This window comes from Tupaia chinensis, unplaced genomic scaffold (assembly GCF_000334495.1).
Source record: "Tupaia chinensis unplaced genomic scaffold, TupChi_1.0 Scaffold000604_1, whole genome shotgun sequence".
In the NCBI taxonomy this organism is placed as follows: domain Eukaryota; kingdom Metazoa; phylum Chordata; class Mammalia; order Scandentia; family Tupaiidae; genus Tupaia; species Tupaia belangeri.
This window is the reverse complement of record NW_006160122.1, coordinates 3,254,764-3,273,135: the sequence shown is the minus strand read 5'-3', so window position 1 is coordinate 3,273,135 and position 18,372 is coordinate 3,254,764. Positions and strand designations below refer to the sequence as shown.

General features: G+C 51.9%; 1 protein-coding gene and 1 non-coding gene across 6 annotated transcripts; both read left to right on the top strand.

The window, feature by feature from the left end:
• Positions 1 to 6: 6 nt before the first annotated feature.
• PABPC4 (poly(A) binding protein cytoplasmic 4) lies at positions 7 to 16,946 on the top strand. Of its 5 annotated transcripts, none has more exons than XM_006158600.3 (16): positions 10 to 757; positions 3,720 to 3,913; positions 5,585 to 5,700; positions 6,893 to 7,032; positions 7,341 to 7,435; positions 8,682 to 8,819; positions 9,525 to 9,620; positions 12,375 to 12,647; positions 12,952 to 13,039; positions 13,154 to 13,225; positions 13,751 to 13,837; positions 13,933 to 14,060; positions 15,157 to 15,250; positions 15,367 to 15,497; positions 15,762 to 15,859; positions 16,646 to 16,946. In XM_006158600.3, the coding sequence occupies exons 1-15, from the start codon at positions 565 to 567 to the stop codon at positions 15,849 to 15,851; spliced, it is 1,935 nt and encodes a 644-aa protein (XP_006158662.1). In that variant the 5' UTR covers positions 10 to 564; the 3' UTR covers positions 15,852 to 15,859; positions 16,646 to 16,946. The 5 variants fall into 5 exon arrangements, with proteins under 5 accessions (XP_027631577.1, XP_006158662.1, XP_006158661.1 ...); XM_006158599.3 differs by having other exon boundaries at positions 13,154 to 13,273; XM_006158602.3 differs by lacking the exon at positions 13,751 to 13,837.
• Positions 9,875 to 10,006, top strand: LOC114009697 (small nucleolar RNA SNORA55). The gene has a single exon (XR_003551077.1). It is a non-coding gene; the product is annotated as a small nucleolar RNA SNORA55 (small nucleolar RNA).
• Positions 16,947 to 18,372: the final 1,426 nt, after the last annotated feature.

Here is an 18,372-nt window from a genome sequence, read left to right as displayed (position 1 = left end):
GGCCCCGCGCCCCCGGCCGCCGCCTGCGCACCACGTGTCCGCGCTGCCCTTCGCCGGCCCGCGCGCCGGGCTGCCGAGTCGGCACCGCAAAGATTTGGTTTCCTCGTCCCTGGCCCTTGTAATCTTAAACCGCCGGGAGCCCGAGGCCTATATTTATAGAGAAACGCGTGTCCCGAAGGCCGCCGTGGGCAGCATCTGGTTGCCGCTGGAAGAACCTTTTTTTTTTTTTAACCCTTCGGAAGGGGAGATCCCCCTCTTTTTTTGTTTTTTTATTTTTTAATTTTTTTGAATTTGGGGCTGCACACCCAGACATTTGGGAATTACAAACTCCCAGGGAGGGCCATATTGTTTTTGAGAGCCTTTTGTCTGAGGTTTTGCGGTCCCGTGTGAGCTGTCCCTGCACTCCTGCCTCTGAGCCTGCCTCCTCCAGCTGGTCCTAGCGTCGCTCCGTGCCACCTGTGAGCCGCGGCGCGGGCCACGGCTCCGAGAGGAGCCCCTTTTGTCCTGCGGTGGGCCCTGTAAGAAGTCCTCCTGGCGGGGCTCGGGGTAGTGGGGGCTGGGGAGATGAACGCTGCGGCGAGCAGCTACCCCATGGCCTCCCTGTACGTGGGTGACCTGCACTCGGACGTCACCGAGGCCATGCTGTATGAAAAGTTCAGTCCTGCGGGGCCTGTGCTGTCCATCCGGGTCTGCCGCGATATGATCACCCGCCGCTCGCTGGGTTATGCCTACGTCAACTTCCAGCAGCCCGCTGACGGTGAGTAGAAGCTGTGCCCCTGCGGTGGTGGGGACCCTAGGAGTCATCTGCCAGGCAGGGGTGTCATGACAGCGTGTTCCCCAGAAGCCTAGTGGGGAGCAGGATGCAGGGGTTGAGAACACAGCCTGGCATCAGCTGACCCAAGCTCCAGCCTTGCTTTCACCACTTGCTAGCTGGGTGACCTTGGGCTACTCGATGGTGGTGGTGGGGTTGGAACCCAAGGAGACTGCAGAACAGGATCAGAGTGAAGCCACCGTCATTTCATGGTTTGTGTCCCTGCTCACGTGGGGCTGGGCTGCTGGAGACCCTCACCCAGTCAGCAGGCACGGACTCCAGGGCCCCCACAGGCATGCCAGAGCGGCAGGGTGGTTGAAGCACAGTTCTTTCTAAAAGTTACAGGTTGCAGAGCCACCGCCTCCCACCTTACTCTGGGCTGAGAGTCCCGTTCGATTTTGTCCCTGGACCCTTAGAGCAGGTAGGAAGCAGGAGAACTCACTCCAGCGAGGACTTGAGCTGCTGGTTCTAGAGCTGCACGTGCCAGGCCAGGTCCTTAGTGTGTGATTGCCACTGGTGTAGCAGGGTTCCTTGGCCTCGAAGAAGCCCTGGACCAAGGAGAATGGTACCCAGGTAGCCTGGGGAGGTATTGCTGGGGCTGGAGGCAGTTTTTGCCTCATTCGTGAACAACACTTTAATTATACTTGCCCAAACCCTGGTACCTTGTCCCATCTGGAAACAGGACTTCTGAGAAGGAGCAGGAACTGTTCAAGGTCAGAGGCCACGCTGGGACTCCCAGTGTTCGGCCACCTGAAAGAGTGGCCTTAGCGTGGAGCAGCAGGGAGGTATGGAGAGGCATGCTGCGGGCATGGGCATGGAGGAGCAAGGCCAGAGGAAACCTAACCAGGGCCTGCACCTGACTCCAGATTAAAAGGGAACAACTGCAGAGACCATTCCTGGGGGAGCCAAGCCATCCTGTGGCAAAGGATCTCTAGGTCCCTGTTTTTGTCCCCACTTTGATTGCTGTTGGGGAGGCACAGAAAATGTTACGTGCCCAGGTTGCAGCTGAGAGCAGAGAACTGGTCTTGTAGAGTGAGAGAAGATATCGCCACTGCCCATCCAGCATGTGGGTCCCAAGCTGAATTCTGTCTCTGGCCACAGGAGCACAGAGGAGGTAGCCCAGTGTGGTCTTTAGGGGGAGTGACGGGTATGCTAGCTGTTGCCTGTCTTCTTGACTCTTCTGAACAGAAGTGTCACTTAGAGACAGCAGAAGCCATTGGTCAGTGCGTCTGCCAGCACATGCCTCTGCAGGACCTCTCCCTGCTATAAATAAGTGCAGCCAGATTTGTCAGACTAAGCCGACTTGTGCAGCACTGTCTTGAAATAGACAAGCTGTGTTGAAATGGACTCCTTTTCTGCTAATTAATGAAATAGTTTAGGGTCCCAGGCTGGGTCTCTAAGATCACAAGCCAACTCCTCTGTACCTGGACTTTCCTGACTTGGACTGTCCTGCCATCTCTCCTTGACCCCAGCCACCCCGCCTGGTACAAACAAGCCCACCTTCTGGGGGAGGAGGTGAGGGTCATTGGGAGTAATGAGCGAAAGAAGGGCCTTTGACTGACTGGACAGTAGGCTTGTAGAGGAGCAGTTAGGAAATTTTTGTCCTCCTTTTAAGTGAGATGTCACCTTTGGGTAAGAGGCAGGTGCCCACTCTGACTCTGAGTGCTCTCGTGGAGGTTCTGGGTGATCTCACTGCGATGACATAATGTATGAAAAGGCGACCCCTGGGTATGGTGTCCTCATTGATCCCAATGAAGAGAAGCTTCCCGGCTGGCAGTGATGATGTGCTTTAGCTTCTAGTCCTTTTCATGGTTTCTGGGGCACACATAGACTTGGCTGGGGGGCCGAGGAAGCGTCCTGAGGCTGGGTGGAGAACTTGGTGGGGTGCCAGGCTTGTCGAAGTCCTTGAGTTCCGTAGAGCCCAGATTTAGGCTTCACAAGTCCTAGAAACCACTAGGCAAGGGGCCTGCTTAGGCAGAAAGGTGTGGTGGTTTCATCCTCCTTGTCCTGATAATGCAGAGAACATTTCTGTGTGTATTCATTTTAATGATTAAGACTTTTTCTTCAAAATTGCCACAGGGTTTGTGTGCTCGTGCTGCTGGAAAGACAAGAGAGAAAGGGAAAGTGAGAAAGCACCCTTCAAGGGAATTGGCCATGCCATAATCTCCTATTCTCCTTTCAGGATTTTGGAGATTTGGGGCATGCATACACACATACCCAGCGGGTTTCTCAAGCCACCGGGCCCAAGACTCGAACTCCACAGTTAGTCCGTCACCCAAACCATTGCACCTCCCACTGGCCCAATGGAGGTTTTTTTGTCTGTGTCCATTTCTGTTCTCAGAAACCCTGGGAATAGGAGAAACTGGACTGAATTCTGGGATAGGACATGTTTCCAAATCAGTTGGTCCTAGTTTTGTCCTGGCTCGCTGTATGCGGGTCGCAGGCTAAATGGCAACTAGTTGGCCACTTCGATGCATTGTCTCACAAAAATAATTGGGAAGCTGGTGTTGGTTTCTGAATCACTGACGAGCTGCGTGCCCTGAGCGTAAGTTTGTTCATAAAACTGGGTACCTGAAGCACAGTGGGCGGGAGGCCGCACAGTCTCATAAATGGTCCAGCTTAGTCGGGGTGACGTATTACATTGGATCTTGGTGTCGGTGTCATTGAGGCCATTTAGATAATCTTTCCCCACCCTTTGCTGGCTAAGGACAGAGCCTCGAGGGCATGATTAGCTAGAACTCACTCTGCCTTCAGTAACACTGTAGGCCAAAGGAATGTAATGCCCTTTGATTTTAGAAGTTGTCTTCTATCACGGTGCTTACCCTGAAAAGTCCTGGGGTAATCTGTCCTTGGGATGGTGGCAGTGACCTATGTGATCCGTGATTGAAAAGTGTTTCTCTCTCGACAGCTGAACGAGCCTTGGACACCATGAACTTTGATGTGATTAAAGGAAAGCCAATCCGAATTATGTGGTCTCAGAGGGATCCCTCTTTGAGAAAATCGGGTGTGGGGAACGTCTTCATCAAGAACCTGGACAAATCTATAGATAACAAGGCACTTTATGATACTTTTTCTGCTTTTGGAAACATTCTGTCCTGCAAGGTAAATAACAATTAAATGATTGTAGCAGGAAGATGATTGAATCTTTTCATTTAAGAATGATCGTATTGGAACCAGCAGTTGGTGTAATGGCTGTGTCGCTGGACTCCTATGTACTCAACCGCAGTTCGAGTCCTGAACCCAGTGGCTTAAACTCATGCCGGGCGTGTATGCATGTGTGCTCAAGATCCGGGAGAAGGGATTGTGGCATGGCCATCCCCCCTGGGGGGTGATTTTTCTCTCTGTCTCTCTCTGTCGAGCGCAAGCACCCTATAGCAAAAAAAAAAAAAGGAAAGAAAAACTCTCCAAAAAAAGAATGATTGTATTGAGGGACCAGCAGTTAGCATAATGGCTATGTCACTGGACTCCCATGTAGTCAACTGTGGTTTGAGTCCCGGACCTGGTGGCGTAAACTCATGTCGGGCGCGCATGCATGCCCGCCCAAGATCCCTGGAGGAGAATGGAAGAGAAGGGATTGTGGCATGGCCATCTCCCCTGGGGAGTAATTTCTCGCTTTCTGTCTGTCTTTCTCTGTCTTTCTGGCGAGCACACATACCCTATAGCAAAAATCTCCCCCCCCCCAAAAAAAATATTTTATTGAACTTTATTTATTTATTTATTTTTAAATTTGACCAGTGGGGGGGGGAGTGGTGGGGGGTGACGGGGACAGAGAGGGGAAGTGAGAGAGCACATCGCCATGTTCGGGACTCAAACCGCAGTCAGCCATGTGGGAGTCCAGTGTTCTTAACCACCACACCACCTGCCGGCCCAATGATTGAATCTTAAAAACGATAAATACCAAATGCGAGCGAACTGCCTTGGAATTGGGCAACAGGATATGATAATTTTCACAATACTAGAAATGGAATCCTAGAAATCTCTAGATAATCCAGGGCCACAACCTATAGGTGCATTTGTGCGCTTATTTCCCCCTTAGTTTGAAATGTCCTGTTTTCTAGCTTTGGAAGTTCTCAAAAGTTTTCTTTTGGGCGAAGGAGAAGGAAAGAACTAGAAAAGAGTCTCTAGTCTCCAGGAAGCTAAGCTTAGTCATTTTAGAAGCATGAATTCACCCTCTTCTGTGTAGTTCTGTCGATGCGGAGTACTTTGTAAACCTCTAGTGGTGGTGGTTTGCTTGTCCAGTGCCACACGAGGCTGAAATCCTGTAATGGGCTTGGAAAATGGTCTTTCTGTAGTGCCATGGTTTGCACCCGGATCTCTTACATGCTTTTTAGTAAATGTAAGTAATAAAACTTATCTGGAATGGAAGCAGCCTGTCGGTGGTTGCCATTTGTAAATGAGGCTCTGTGAGTGTTAGAAATACCTGGTCCGTGGGAACCAGCAGTTAGCGTAATGGCTATGTCGCTGGATTCCCACGTAGTTGACTGTGGTTCACGTCCTGGACCCAGTGGCTTAAATCTCACGCCAGGCGCCCAGGAGGAGAATGGAGGAGAAGGGATTGCGGCGTGACCATCCCCCCTGGGGGTGATTTCTCGCTTTCTGTCTCTATGTCTTTGTCTGGCGAGCACACGCGCCCTATAGCGAAAAACCTCTCCCCCCCAAAAAAAAAGACCTGGTCCAGCGGACTGCCTGACCCCAGATGGCAGGAGACCCCACGGTTCCCCGGTCCCTAGAGCTGGCCGGTGGTGCTAAAGCGGCCTGCCTTCTCTTTGGCAGGTGGTGTGTGATGAGAACGGCTCTAAAGGTTATGCCTTTGTCCACTTCGAGACCCAAGAGGCTGCCGACAAGGCCATCGAGAAGATGAATGGCATGCTCCTCAATGACCGCAAAGTGTGAGTGTCCCAGTCCGGAGCGACAGCCATCGCATGAGCCAGCTGTGGCCCCACCTCGGTATTAACTGGCACACACAAGGCGGCTACTGGTTCTCTCGGCCCAAGTGTGGCCTGCTCCTACCTCTCCACTCCAGGGCTGGTGAGTCTCCCTGCCTGAGCCGTGGCAGCCCTTTTGACTCGCCAAGGTGGGCTTCCTGCCCAAGCCATGGCCTGCCTGCCTCTCCCGTAAAGGCATCCATCTGTGGGTTTTGTGGGCATCGGCAATAGGGCTGGCTGGAGGGCAGCGCTACGCTCACTCGCCCGCTCTGAGTGGGGTCTTGGCCAGTGGCAGAGTGGAGAGGGCCTTGGACTGACCAGGAGCTGTGCACTATACTAGCTATGTGACCTTGGCCTTCCTGTGACTCAGGTCTGTCCATGGGTCTCTCGCTAGTGGTTGATGCCAAATTGTCCCTCTAGTTCTCCATTTTCTGACTTAAAACTCAGTGACCTAATACGAGGCTGGCTCCACGGTAATGACTTGGTTACAGTGAAAAACCCAATCCTTTTGCAGAGACGCTTCATAATAGACCTTGTTGCTTTCATGTGGTTGGAGAGAGGGGGACTTAGTAAAGCTAGATTTAGAGAAGAGACACCAGGTCTTGGCTGTTAGAAGCAAAAATCTTTTCTGTTGTGAACACCCAGAGGGTGGGTTGTATCTGTGTTCAGTGGGCAGCCGTTCTACAGGTATCACTAGAGAGGAAAACGTTCAGTGTGGGGGCTTTTCTCTCTTAAGCATGACAAAATGAGTAAAGTAAAAATGCAGAGGGTGCCTCTTCACTCCAGCAGTCTCACTCTCCTAGGATGAACCAGTGTTAACAGTTTGGTTTGTATCCTTCCAGACCTTTTCTATGCATTTACGTAGATGCACAGAAATGAACGTTTTTAAAACGTCATCAGGTTTCTTCACGAAGGCAGTGTGATGTGGTAGGAGGGCCTGGTCTGAGCCGGGAGCCCTGGGTCTGGTTCCCGCAGGATAGTCCTGCCTCTTTCTCTTTCTGCCGGGGACTTGGGGTGTCTCTGAGCTTACTCTTGGTGGTGGAGGGTACCTCGTATTTTAATCTCTCCTGTCAACCTTTAATCTGCATTCCTCTGGGCCTGCAGAAATAAGTTGTGTTCCTCTGGATGATCACTGTTTTCCATGGTTTCTTTTTAGATTTGTGGGTCGATTCAAGTCTCGAAAAGAGCGGGAAGCTGAGCTTGGAGCCAAAGCCAAGGAATTCACCAATGTTTATATAAAAAACTTTGGGGAAGAGGTGGATGATGAGAGTCTGAAAGAGCTGTTCAGCCAGTTTGGTAAGTCGGGGGTCCATTGCCCCACCTGACCCTGTCCACAGGGCACACAGACCCAGAAGTAAAACATCTTGCGGGACAAAGGTCACAGGGTAGGTAGGGATAGACGCTAGGCCTCAGCTCTTGGCTTCCTCCTCTCCTACTCTGAAGGCTTGGTCAGAGTTAGAGACCAGGCATGGTGCCTCTTTCTGTCTTAGAGTCCATCCGGGTTTAGCCAGAGATTTGCTTCAAGTGGGTTCCTAGAGAGAAGCCTTCTTTCCTTGAGCTGTGGTAGAAATGGCATTACTAATAGTTCTGTCCTTCGGCAATAGGTAAGACCCTAAGTGTCAAGGTGATGAGAGATCCCACTGGGAAATCCAAAGGCTTTGGCTTTGTGAGTTACGAAAAGCACGAGGATGCCAATAAGGTGAGAGTACCGCAAGGGTCGGGAAGAAACCTATAGGAGGCGGCCCCAGAGGATGGGCAGGGCCTCGCCACCACACGGCAGAGCAGAGCTGGGGTGGCCTAAGTATCTTTTTGTGGACATGCAGTCCCAGCACTCGGAATCCTCTTCCTGAGGTGGATCCACATGACACTATATCATTTAACTGTTTTCAAAGCACTTGGCACTTACCTGCCACCTCAGCTGTCACTTGTTGAGAGGATAGGACAGATGTTTGGTCTCAATGATAGATGAGGAAAAGCAGAGTTGCTGGTTTGGTACCAGCACAGTACCGTAGGTAGTCAGGGTTGGTGCTGGGCCCTCGTCGAGCACTTGAATACCTTCAAGAGAACCTAGAAGGGCTGGCAGGTGGTGTGGCTCAGGTGGCTGGGTCCCCCATGGCCTGCTGTGCTGTTCAGTTCTCAGATCTGGCAGCTTGAAAAATACGCCAGGTGCATTATGTGTGCGTGCCCAAAATCCCCAGAGGAGAATGGAGAAGAGACTGTGGTATGGCCATCCCCCCTGCTGGGTGACTCTCACACCTCCTCCAGCCCCCATCTCTAGCAAGCGCATGTACTGTACCCTATAGCAATTTAAAATATGAAACCCTGAAAAATGTAGACACAGCCAGATTAACAGCCTAGGCTCACGTCACTGTGCTCATATTTATACAGCTGTACTGTTTCCTCTGGATTACTTGGGCTGATAACCATTTAAACATTAACCCCACTCGATATATGAGGAAGTTTGGTGAAATTGGTTTTTAGCACTGTAGGAAAGATTTTCTCAGAATATTTGGTGGACTTTATAGACCCTAAAGACACATGTGTCCTCTCTAGGCTGTGGAGGAGATGAATGGAAAAGAAATCAGTGGAAAAGTCAATGGAGAAGAGACTGTGGTATGGCCATCCCCCCTGCTGGGTGACTCTCACACCTCCTCCAGCCCCCATCTCTAGCAAGCGCATGTACTGTACCCTATAGCAATTTAAAATATGAAACCCTGAAAAATGTAGACACAGCCAGATTAACAGCCTAGGCTCACGTCACTGTGCTCATATTTATACAGCTGTACTGTTTCCTCTGGATTACTTGGGCTGATAACCATTTAAACATTAACCCCACTCGATATATGAGGAAGTTTGGTGAAATTGGTTTTTAGCACTGTAGGAAAGATTTTCTCAGAATATTTGGTGGACTTTATAGACCCTAAAGACACATGTGTCCTCTCTAGGCTGTGGAGGAGATGAATGGAAAAGAAATCAGTGGAAAAGTCATATTTGTAGGCCGTGCACAGAAGAAAGTGGAACGGCAGGCGGAGTTAAAGCGGAAGTTTGAGCAGCTGAAACAGGAGAGAATTAGTCGCTATCAGGTGAGGGGGTGTGGGCCTGGCCTCCCAGCTGGGGTGTGCTCTGAAATATCTTCAGAGCACCCTTGTATGTAGGGCAACCTAGCGTCTGCTTTTTTTTATTTCTCCCAAGATGAGGTTCAAAGGACACGTGCTCACCAGGATTGACAAGGACAAAAGGGACTACCCTGTGTGTTCAGGGACTCTGTTCTGGAAGCAGGTGCTTTTTACTTAAATGTGACCACCTCGCTGGGAATGGTGGAGAGATGCACCCTGCTGGTGGATGGTCGGCCAGAGCACCTCTGAGTAGACAGCAGCACGTGACTGCATCAGAGTCACCTACAGAGCTTGCAGATCGCTGACGGGGGGCGGTCCCACGAGGTCACTTAGCGATTGGAGTCCTAGACCCATACCTTCATGCCCCAGATCCGAACAGGAGAGAGAAGGAGAAGGGGTTGTGGCGTGACCGCTCTCCATAGCTCCATAGGGGCGCCTTTTCCCCTTCTCACTGTGCCTCTGCCTCTGTCTCTGGAGAGAACGTGTACCCTCTGTCGAAATTTTAAAAAAGACCGTTGGGCCCCAACCCCATGGTTCCCAGTTTATTGGGTTTGGCCCGGGAATTTTCATTCCTGATAAGTTCGGAAGGATCCTGGTGCTGTTGCTCTGGGAACCATTGGCTCAGGGAGTGTCTGGTGTATACGTGCAGTTACAGTGAGCCTTCTCTTCCAGGGGGTGAATCTCTACATTAAGAACTTGGATGACACCATTGATGACGAGAAATTGAGGAAAGAGTTTTCTCCTTTCGGATCAATCACCAGTGCCAAGGTATTTTAATACTGAGATTTTTGTGCTCAGCGGTGATAGTATTTTACCAGGGCTCATTAACGTTTATTTCATTGAAGGAATAAAATCTAGATTGTGTTCATTTCTGAGCTAGGTACTCTCTTCTAGCAAATTTCTCCTTGCCTTCAGTTACCCAGCTGAGTGTCTTCTCTGGAGAGTGACGTTTCATTAGGTCGATGTTACGCTGTCTCCCAAGCACTGGGACCTGGAGGAGAGCCTGAGCCCATCCCTCCAGAGCACCGGAATCTTTCCCGCTCCTTGCTGCCTCGTGCTGGTGTGGGGACAGGTGGTGCCACAGTGTGAGCAGAGGATATCCAGACGGGCCGTCCATTTGCCTTGGGGCCTGTCCCTACAACTCTGCCACATTTTCTCTCTTGGAGCTGGGTTCGCGAACTTCTACCCTGCTCCAAGAGTAGGAAGTTCGTTTTCCCATATTTTGCACTCTGTATTACTTTGTTCATTTTCTGTGATTATCATGTCAACCGAGTTAGCAGGGTGAGGAAGTATAAACCTCATTTTGAAGATTAGGGATTTGAGTGCTTGGCATGCTGGCGAAACCAGATGGTGTAGTGGTTACATTGCTTGACTCTCAATATAGTCGACTACAGTTCCAGGCCCGGACCTGGTAGCAAAACTCAAGCCGGGTACAAGTGTGTATGTGCCGAAGATCCCCAGAGGGGATTGGAGAAGGGAATGTGGCGGGGCTTTTCTCCCTGGGGGCTGGTTTCTTGCTCTCTGTCTCTTGGTTGAGCACACACACTCTGTAGCAAAAATCTCTTAAAAAAAAAAAAATGCTGCCTACAGGGGAATAGTAGTATATTGTGTGTTCTCAGCACTTCGAAGTGTGACAGCGGCTGATGGCATCCGAAAGTTTGGGGTCACTGATAAAAAACTGATGGGGACACCAGGGACAGCATTGCTGCAGCAGGTGCTGCAGAGTTCCGTAGGAGAGGAAGGAAGCTGAGCGGGTTAGTAAAGGCGAAGTGGCCCGGCCCCAGCTCTCACAGCTGGGAAATGTGCAGACACGTGAACAGAGGCCTGCTCTTTGTGGGGTCTGTCCAGTTCCTTGCTGCTCCCTCTGCCGCCACCCCCTTGATAGGCCCCCATCAGTGCAAGGTATGATCCTTGCTTATCTGGACAGGAGCCACGTTGACCTGTAAGAAGAGAGCAAAGGAACCTACCTTGCAGGTCACAGGCACCTTTTTTGCTTGTTTGTTTCTTTAAGGGAGATTTTTGCTATAGGGCTCATGTGCTCACCAGCAAGGCAGAGAGACAGAAAGTGAGAAATCACTGCCTTGGGGAGATGGCCATGTTGCAGTCCCTTCTCCATTCTCCTCTCGAGATTTTGAGCACGCACTTGGACCCAACGTGAGGTTTTTTTGTTTGTTTTTTGTTTTTTTTAAGAGAGGTTTTTGCTATAGGGCACATGTGCTCGCCAGAAAGAGAGACAGAGACAGAAAGCGAGAAATCACCTGGGGGGGGGGCGGTGATGGCCATGTCACAGTCCCTTCTCCACTCTCCTCTCGGGATTTTCAGCACACACGCCCGGCATGAATTTAAGCCACTGGGTCTGGGACAAACCACATTCAACTACATGGGAGTCCAGGGACATAGCCATTACGCCAGCTGCTGGTCTAGCACCCAGTGTGAGTTTTAAGCCACCCGGTCTGGGACTCGAACTGCTGTTGAATACATAGGAGTTTAACAATGTAATCCTTGTGCCATCTGCTGATCCTTACTGGCACTTTTTTTTTTTTTTAAGAATTGTTATATTTAACTTTATCTATTTTAATTTGGCCAAAGAGGAAGAGAGAGAGAGAGAGAAAGCATGCTGCTGGGTCTGGGACTCAAACTGGGGTCAGCCATGCGGGAGTCCAGTGCCTTAACCACCACACCACCTGTTGGCCCCCGGCACCATTTTTAAGATCATGGTTTGGCACTGTTCTCACTCCTTACTGACCCACCTTGGTGGTGGAGAGTCGTTGGGTGAGTCACAGCCTTAGATCCATTTCCTGCCCTGCAGGGGGGCTCCAGGCCATTAACTGAGTCACAGAACATGCCCAGCACATTCGTGTTGCTGCTGGCATCTCAGGTTCTCGGGGAGATACCCTTTACAGCGAGGGAGAAGCTATTGGTGAACAGCTAACTTCATAGTGGAAAAAGACTACCAAGCCAGTAGACCTATGACTTTGTTACTGTTTGCCTTAGAGAATATCAAGGAAATTGAGACTTGGCAAATCAGACTAGACTCTAGGCTGCCTGTCTCCCCACTAGTTGTCTATTCCCTAGGAACCGGTGTGGCACCCATTGGTGACCTGGCTGTGGCAGAACGCCTTCTGACAGAGTTTTGTAGAAGTGTAATCTTAGTCCTACTAAGATCTTCTGAAAATGTTGTCCACCAGAGTTTTGGAGCAGCTAAGTACTGAGTGCGGAAGAGAAGTTGTGGGTACCCAGGGGTAGCTAGGCTCCTGCATAGCAGGAAGCATTTTGGGGTTCCTGTTGTGTTAGCCATATCTTAACGTTTGGGAACTTTTACCTGAGGACTTGGGAAAAACGCCTGCATACTGTATAGGTTGTGATTAACTGGTCCCTGGGGTATTTTAGGGGATTGAACCCTCAGCCTTGACTTGGTAACTGCAGCCGAACCTGGGTTTTCTGGCTGTTCTGAATCCCTCCTACCCTGACACATGCAGATACACACAGGAACCATCCTAAGTAGCTCTTCTCCTTTTGTAGGTCATGCTGGAGGATGGGAGAAGCAAAGGGTTTGGCTTTGTCTGCTTCTCATCTCCTGAAGAGGCGACCAAAGCAGTGACTGAGATGAATGGACGCATCGTGGGCTCCAAGCCGCTGTACGTCGCCCTTGCCCAGAGGAAGGAGGAGAGGAAGGCCCACCTGACTAATCAGTATATGCAGCGGGTGGCAGGGATGAGAGCGCTCCCTGCCAATGCCATCCTTAACCAGTTCCAGCCTGCAGCTGGCGGTTACTTCGTGCCAGCCGTCCCACAGGTAGGTCTGCTGTGTTGGCCGTAGCTCTTTGGTTCCTGTGTTCTGCCTTGGTTGGGGAGAGGCGTTTGGGTGTATTGGAGTTCCAGGATGTCGGGTAAAAGTGAGGAAGGACTTGGTCGTGGTCACGCACACGTACACACAGAGATGGAGGAAGCGTAGGGTGGTCACCAGGAAGGGACCGCTCAGTATTCGAGTGCAGAGTCTTCATTCCACGGAGCTAGCCTAGGGCCTGGTAGTGAATGTGATGAGCTGCTTTTCTGATGGGTGCAGGTCCTCGAAAGGGCTTGGGTGCTCTTTCTTACAGGCTCAGGGGAGACCTCCGTATTACACACCTAACCAGTTAGCACAGATGAGGCCTAATCCACGCTGGCAGCAAGGCGGGAGACCTCAAGGTAGGTGGTGGGGTCATTTGGTCATCCAGGTTGTACCCGTCCTGTCTTCCGTGTCGTAGCCGGGGCCCTGGTCCGCGTCGCTTGTCAGTGACGAGCAGTGTTTGTCTCCACCAGGCTTCCAAGGAATGCCAAGTGCTATACGCCAATCTGGGCCTCGTCCAACTCTTCGCCATCTGGCTCCAACTGGTAATGCTCCGGCCTCTCGTGGCCTCCCTACTACCACTCAGAGAGTCGGTGAGCAAACTGGCCTTTAGAAGCGTGGCCCGGGGAGGAGGGAGTCAGGATGACTAGGCTCTGCCCTGGGTTGGTCAGTTTGTCGGGCTCGAGGTTCTCGAGTCCTGGTTCTGTGATCTCAGTCGTGCACGGAGGCAGGTGCGTCAGGAGCAGAGCAGCGCTGTGAGGTCCGGGATGTTGGTCTGTGCTCATCGGTGACTCGTGTGGAGGAGGCTCACTGTAGACGCTGGCTAGTGGACGACTCAGGCAGCCTGTTCTTCTGAGGGGAGGGGGTGTGAGGAAGCTTTTTACAGAGTATGTCCCGTGTTCCGAGTTGTGGAGTCGTATGTTACCCTTTGACTCGTCCTCCAAAGTAGCAGTAGTGGTCCCATGTGTGATGTGTCATGTGAACGTGCTTTTGGAGATTCTCCTTCCGTGGGACGTGGCCAGATGGACATCTGTCGCCGACACTGATGTGCGTTTGCTGGTCTGTTGTAGGGTCTGAGTGCCCGGACCGCTTGGCTATGGACTTTGGTGGGGCTGGTGCCGCCCAGCAAGGGCTGACTGACAGCTGCCAGTCTGGAGGTGGTATTGGATGCACACAGAAGGGGGAAAGATGGGATTTGACGGGTCTTTGGCCAGACTGATGGGCTTTAATTGTGTGTGTTCGTTTCCCCAAGGCGTCCCCACAGCCGTGCAGAACTTAGCACCTCGCGCTGCTGTTGCCGCTCCCGCTCCCCGGGCTGTGGCCCCGTACAAATACGCCTCCAGCGTCCGCAGCCCTCATCCTGCCATACAGCCTCTGCAGGTGAGGCCCCGCTGCTGCCCCGGGGATTCCCCATTTGCACTCGGTTTAAACCCTTCAACAGGTGTTAAGTGCCCACTCCGTGTTGGGCGCTGTGTTCTGTGACTCGGATACTCTCCTTGCCCTTTGGGTGGGGGCCAGGGCTTGGATATGTCCTCCTATAGCCTCACTTGGAACTGCCCAGAGGGTCCAGCTGGTGCTTCCTGCTCTCCTCTGTGACGAGTGTGCTCAGCTCTCAGCCTCCAGGCCGCTTTCCCATCTAGCAGCCGTGGGCATCCCTGACTGTGCTGCAGGATGATTGGACACTAAGGCAGGAAGTAACCTCATCTTTCAGATGAGGAACTTACTTTCAGAGGCGCTGAGTAGGTGGGGACGTGGGAGGGGTTGAACTCGGAGTCTGGGTTTTCTGAGCTGCAACTTGAGCGTGCCCCTAAAGGCCAGCCAAGGTACAGCCATTCCATGTCAGAGCTCAGTAGCAGTTTGTTGCAGAGGTGCCCACTCATCCTCAGACCCGGTGTTGCCCTTCCACCATCCTGCCCCATGTTCACTAAGTTGGAATTTTCTCAGAATTCGAGGCTACAGAAGATATCTTTTACCTGCAAGGATCTACTTTTAGGCTGTCACTGTCATTGACATGGCACGTTGATAGTCTTCAAGCATTTGTCACTGATACAGTGGGAGCACTGTACAGGAAGTGACGTGGGCGGAAATTATAAATGCTTTGGTATTCGCTCTGACCCATCTGTAATGGACTTCACTCAAGGAAAGCCATAATTTTCAGGAGAGGCTATACTTGAAAATGTGGGTAACATGACTTCAAATTCTTGGGTAATGGGTGAATCACATGTGCTGTCAGAACTGCTCAGCCTTGTAGACTGGTCTTATTGTGCATTTCACACTCCCTTCTAATTACAGGCGTTTTCATAGTAATTGGACAATATCTTTACGTCCATACCACTCTGTTCTTCCCTGTACCCCTCAGTCCCCCAAGGACCTCAAGAGCGAGGACAGCTCCCTCCACCTCCTCTCATAGCTATGTTCAGGTGTTGATCGTCGGCGTCCTGTCCTCGTGCTAACCCGCTGCCTCTCCTGTTCCCAGGCACCTCAGCCTGCAGTCCACGTGCAGGGGCAGGAGCCTCTGACCGCCTCCATGCTGGCCGCAGCACCCCCCCAGGAGCAGAAGCAGATGCTGGGTGAGTGGGCCATGTGCTTGCAGGAGGAGGAGGACCAGAACCTTGGGTCACCCTGGACACCAGTGTCTGTTCCTCCCTGGGGTGCAATTTGGGTTCGTTCCCTGTCCTGCCCGCAGGAGAACGTCTGTTCCCGCTCATCCAGACGATGCACTCGAACCTGGCTGGGAAGATCACGGGCATGCTGCTGGAGATCGACAACTCTGAGCTGCTGCACATGCTGGAGTCCCCCGAGTCGCTCCGCTCCAAGGTGAGCGAGGTGTCAGACCCCGTGCTGCAGCCCTCAGATTGGGAACTGGGGCACTCCGGCACAACAGAGCGGGTTCGCCCCATCAGCCCCCCTCTCAGGTGCTGCAGTGAGTGGGGACTGCTGCTGTGTGGTATGGGAAGCAGTTGGCACTAGAAGCCCGGGGATCGTTTCCATGGTTGGTTCTGGTCCACCAGTGGGCAGGTTACCGGGGGTGTGTGTGGGCTGATTCCCCTCAGATCCACTGACCACTCAGATCCCTTGCAGGTGGATGAAGCCGTGGCAGTCCTGCAGGCTCATCACGCCAAGAAAGAAGCTGCCCAGAAGGTGGGCGCTGTCGCTGCTGCTACCTCTTAGGAAGAACCGTAGGTTTTACTGTTCCGTTTTCTACAGTGGTTCTGGCTTATGAATGTCTTCCTACTTGAACAGAGACAAGGTTTAGAACCATGTTCCTGCCTCTGTAACCTGATAACTTGGGCAAGATCTTTTTTGGTCATTTGCATGATTAAATATGGAGAAAAGAGCACAGATTATGAAATAAAAAGGAGCCTGTCAGATCTTACTTAACAATCACTTCATTGGTCTGAAGTAGTGACACATGTGAGTTGTCATAAGCAGGTCCCCAAGCCTCGTTTCTGTGAGCCTCACCTTTCTGGTTTGGCCTGAGGTCGATGACACGTGTATACCTACTGCTTAGCTCTGAGAGTACAGCAGGCAGAGTGGGCCCTGGTGTGTCTGTTGGGACACAGTGTGTTCCAGCTGATTTATCGCAAAGACTATAGGCAGTCTGCAGGGGCTTGGTGAGGGCAGTTCACACCTCTGGCAGGGGGTGGTGGGGTGCCTCCGGGTGGGGATAGGAGTCGGTGAGCACAGGCGGGGCAAGGGAGCACATGGGGCCCCTGCACTGCTGTCGGCCCGAAGAGCCGTGTCCTGTAGTGGCTTAGACCTGGGGTGCCACTGGCCCGAAGAACCGTGTCCTGTAGTGGCTTAGACCCGGGGTGCCACTGACCTGCAGTGGATCCCCAAACAGAACTGTGGGCCCAGCATGTCTCGGCTGCCAGGTTGAGAGATCCTGGTCCAGACTGCTTACGAGCTGGGACTCACAATCTCTGGTCTTAACTCTGTTGTTTGTGTTGGTGTTTTGTTTGCAGGATTCAAAAGCCAAATAACCCCTCATGGAATTCAGCTCAAGGTTCGAAGACTTCTTAGCTTGTCCTATGGACCTCAGCATCGAGAACCAGATTTCAAATGTAATAGGTCATTTTGTATCAAAAGGTCAATGATGAAGCACCTAGAATTTTTGAATTATACAGATATATTCTCTGGGCTCTGCTGTGGCCCAGACAGTGTTAACTTTTTTTTTTTTCTATTGTGGGTTTTGATTCCCCTGAGAAATTGGTTTTATTTGATGTACCCAAGTCTTAAGTTTCTCAATAAAGAAAAAAAACTCCATAAAACTGTCTATTTTACCCATGTCACTGACCAGTTTTATTCTATGAATCCCAGTTTCCAGTAGAAGTAGTTTCAGGGTGTGAGTCAGTACAGATGAACCCCTGTGTAGTTACCCTTTCCTGTCGCTTACAAGCAGACGATTTGGGGTCAAAACTGTTAACCGTCCTGGTCATTGGACCATGTTATAGTTACGGGTCTTGATATTGGCCCCATTTAATTTACAGGGAACAGAAGTGGTGTGGTCAGAGCAAACTTTGGGTCTGGCTCAGGAAAATCTGGGGTACAGTGTGGGGTTGCCACACCCCAAGGGCACATGAGGATTGTAGAACCTGAGGGTCATGAGCCGCTGTCACTCCCTCTGCTTTCTTGGTTGGGTTTTGCCCTGTCCCCTCCTTTACGTCCTGCACAGATGCCGCGAGCAGTTTCTCCTTGCAGTGGTTAGTGAGCAGGCAGTCACACTCTAGCAGAGAGGAACAGGCGTCCTCAGCATTTAACTGCTCCTCCAAGACAGCCCTGTGGGACCCAGGCAAGGCTGGTGGCCTCTGCCCGAGCTCCTGTGAGTGAAGGGGCAGAACCTGGCACAGGATTGCGGTGGAAACACCAGGACAAGATGGCTACCACAGAAGGGAGGGAGCTGCCATGAGGGTGAAGCTCATACTGTGTTGAGGTTCGGGGCAGGTGGAGTGTGGACTGGCCACAGGTAGGCCTGGGTCGCCAGTGGCACCAGGTAGCACAGTCCAGAACTCCATCCTCTGTCCCTTTAGACCCTGGACCCCAAGAGGTGGATGTGATGTGTTACTGTGAACCCAGACCCCATCCTAAGCTCTGGTGCCTATTCCATGAGCTGGACAGCCCTCGCCTATTAGGGCAAGTTCTCCATGTAGCTGGGAATCCTGGGACCGGCCTCACTGGGCCAGTGAACACCGTGGTGGGATGTGCTGCAAGGGCCGGACTGTGGGTGGGACAGCGACCACAAGCTTCCAGGAGTCTCTGAGTTTGGAGATGAAGTTTGTAAGCTCTGGGGTTTGCAGACAGTCATGGTGGGAACAAGGCTGCCACCTGAAGCCAAACCCGAGAGGTGTGAAGGTGCTTGGTACAGATGTGGGGCAGATAGGTGGGCAGGCCTGGGTTAGGTCTTCCATGCCACGCAAATGCTGGGGTACTGGTGGACTTTGGGAGAGTGCTGATCTGTAGTGGTGGAATCAGCTATGACGGTCATCCTGGTGGCAAGAACTGGAGATGGCAAACCCATTTAGGGAACACGTGAACGGGCTGTTGACCTGAAGCGCTATGCCAAGAGGAGTGTACCTCACAGATGACTCGGCGTACCCGGCACCCCATGCTTGTGCTGATGGTGTTGCTGCAGCTGCACAAGGGAGCGGAAGACCCCAGAATGCTTTCGGCTTCTGCAGGCAGGCTTGCCAGG

What these genes read in the sequence shown, in the direction of transcription:
- PABPC4 (XM_006158599.3), top strand. Translation starts at nt 565, where the DNA reads ATGAACGCTGCGGCGAGCAGCTACCCCATGGCCTCCCTGTACGTGGGT. An exon ending in CTTCCAGCAGCCCGCTGACG is followed by an intron (nt 758 to 3,719) that starts GTGAGTAGAAGC and finishes CTCTCTCGACAG; the next exon opens with CTGAACGAGCCTTGGACACC. An exon ending in GGAGCAGAAGCAGATGCTGG is followed by an intron (nt 15,251 to 15,366) that starts GTGAGTGGGCCA and finishes TCCTGCCCGCAG; the next exon opens with GAGAACGTCTGTTCCCGCTC.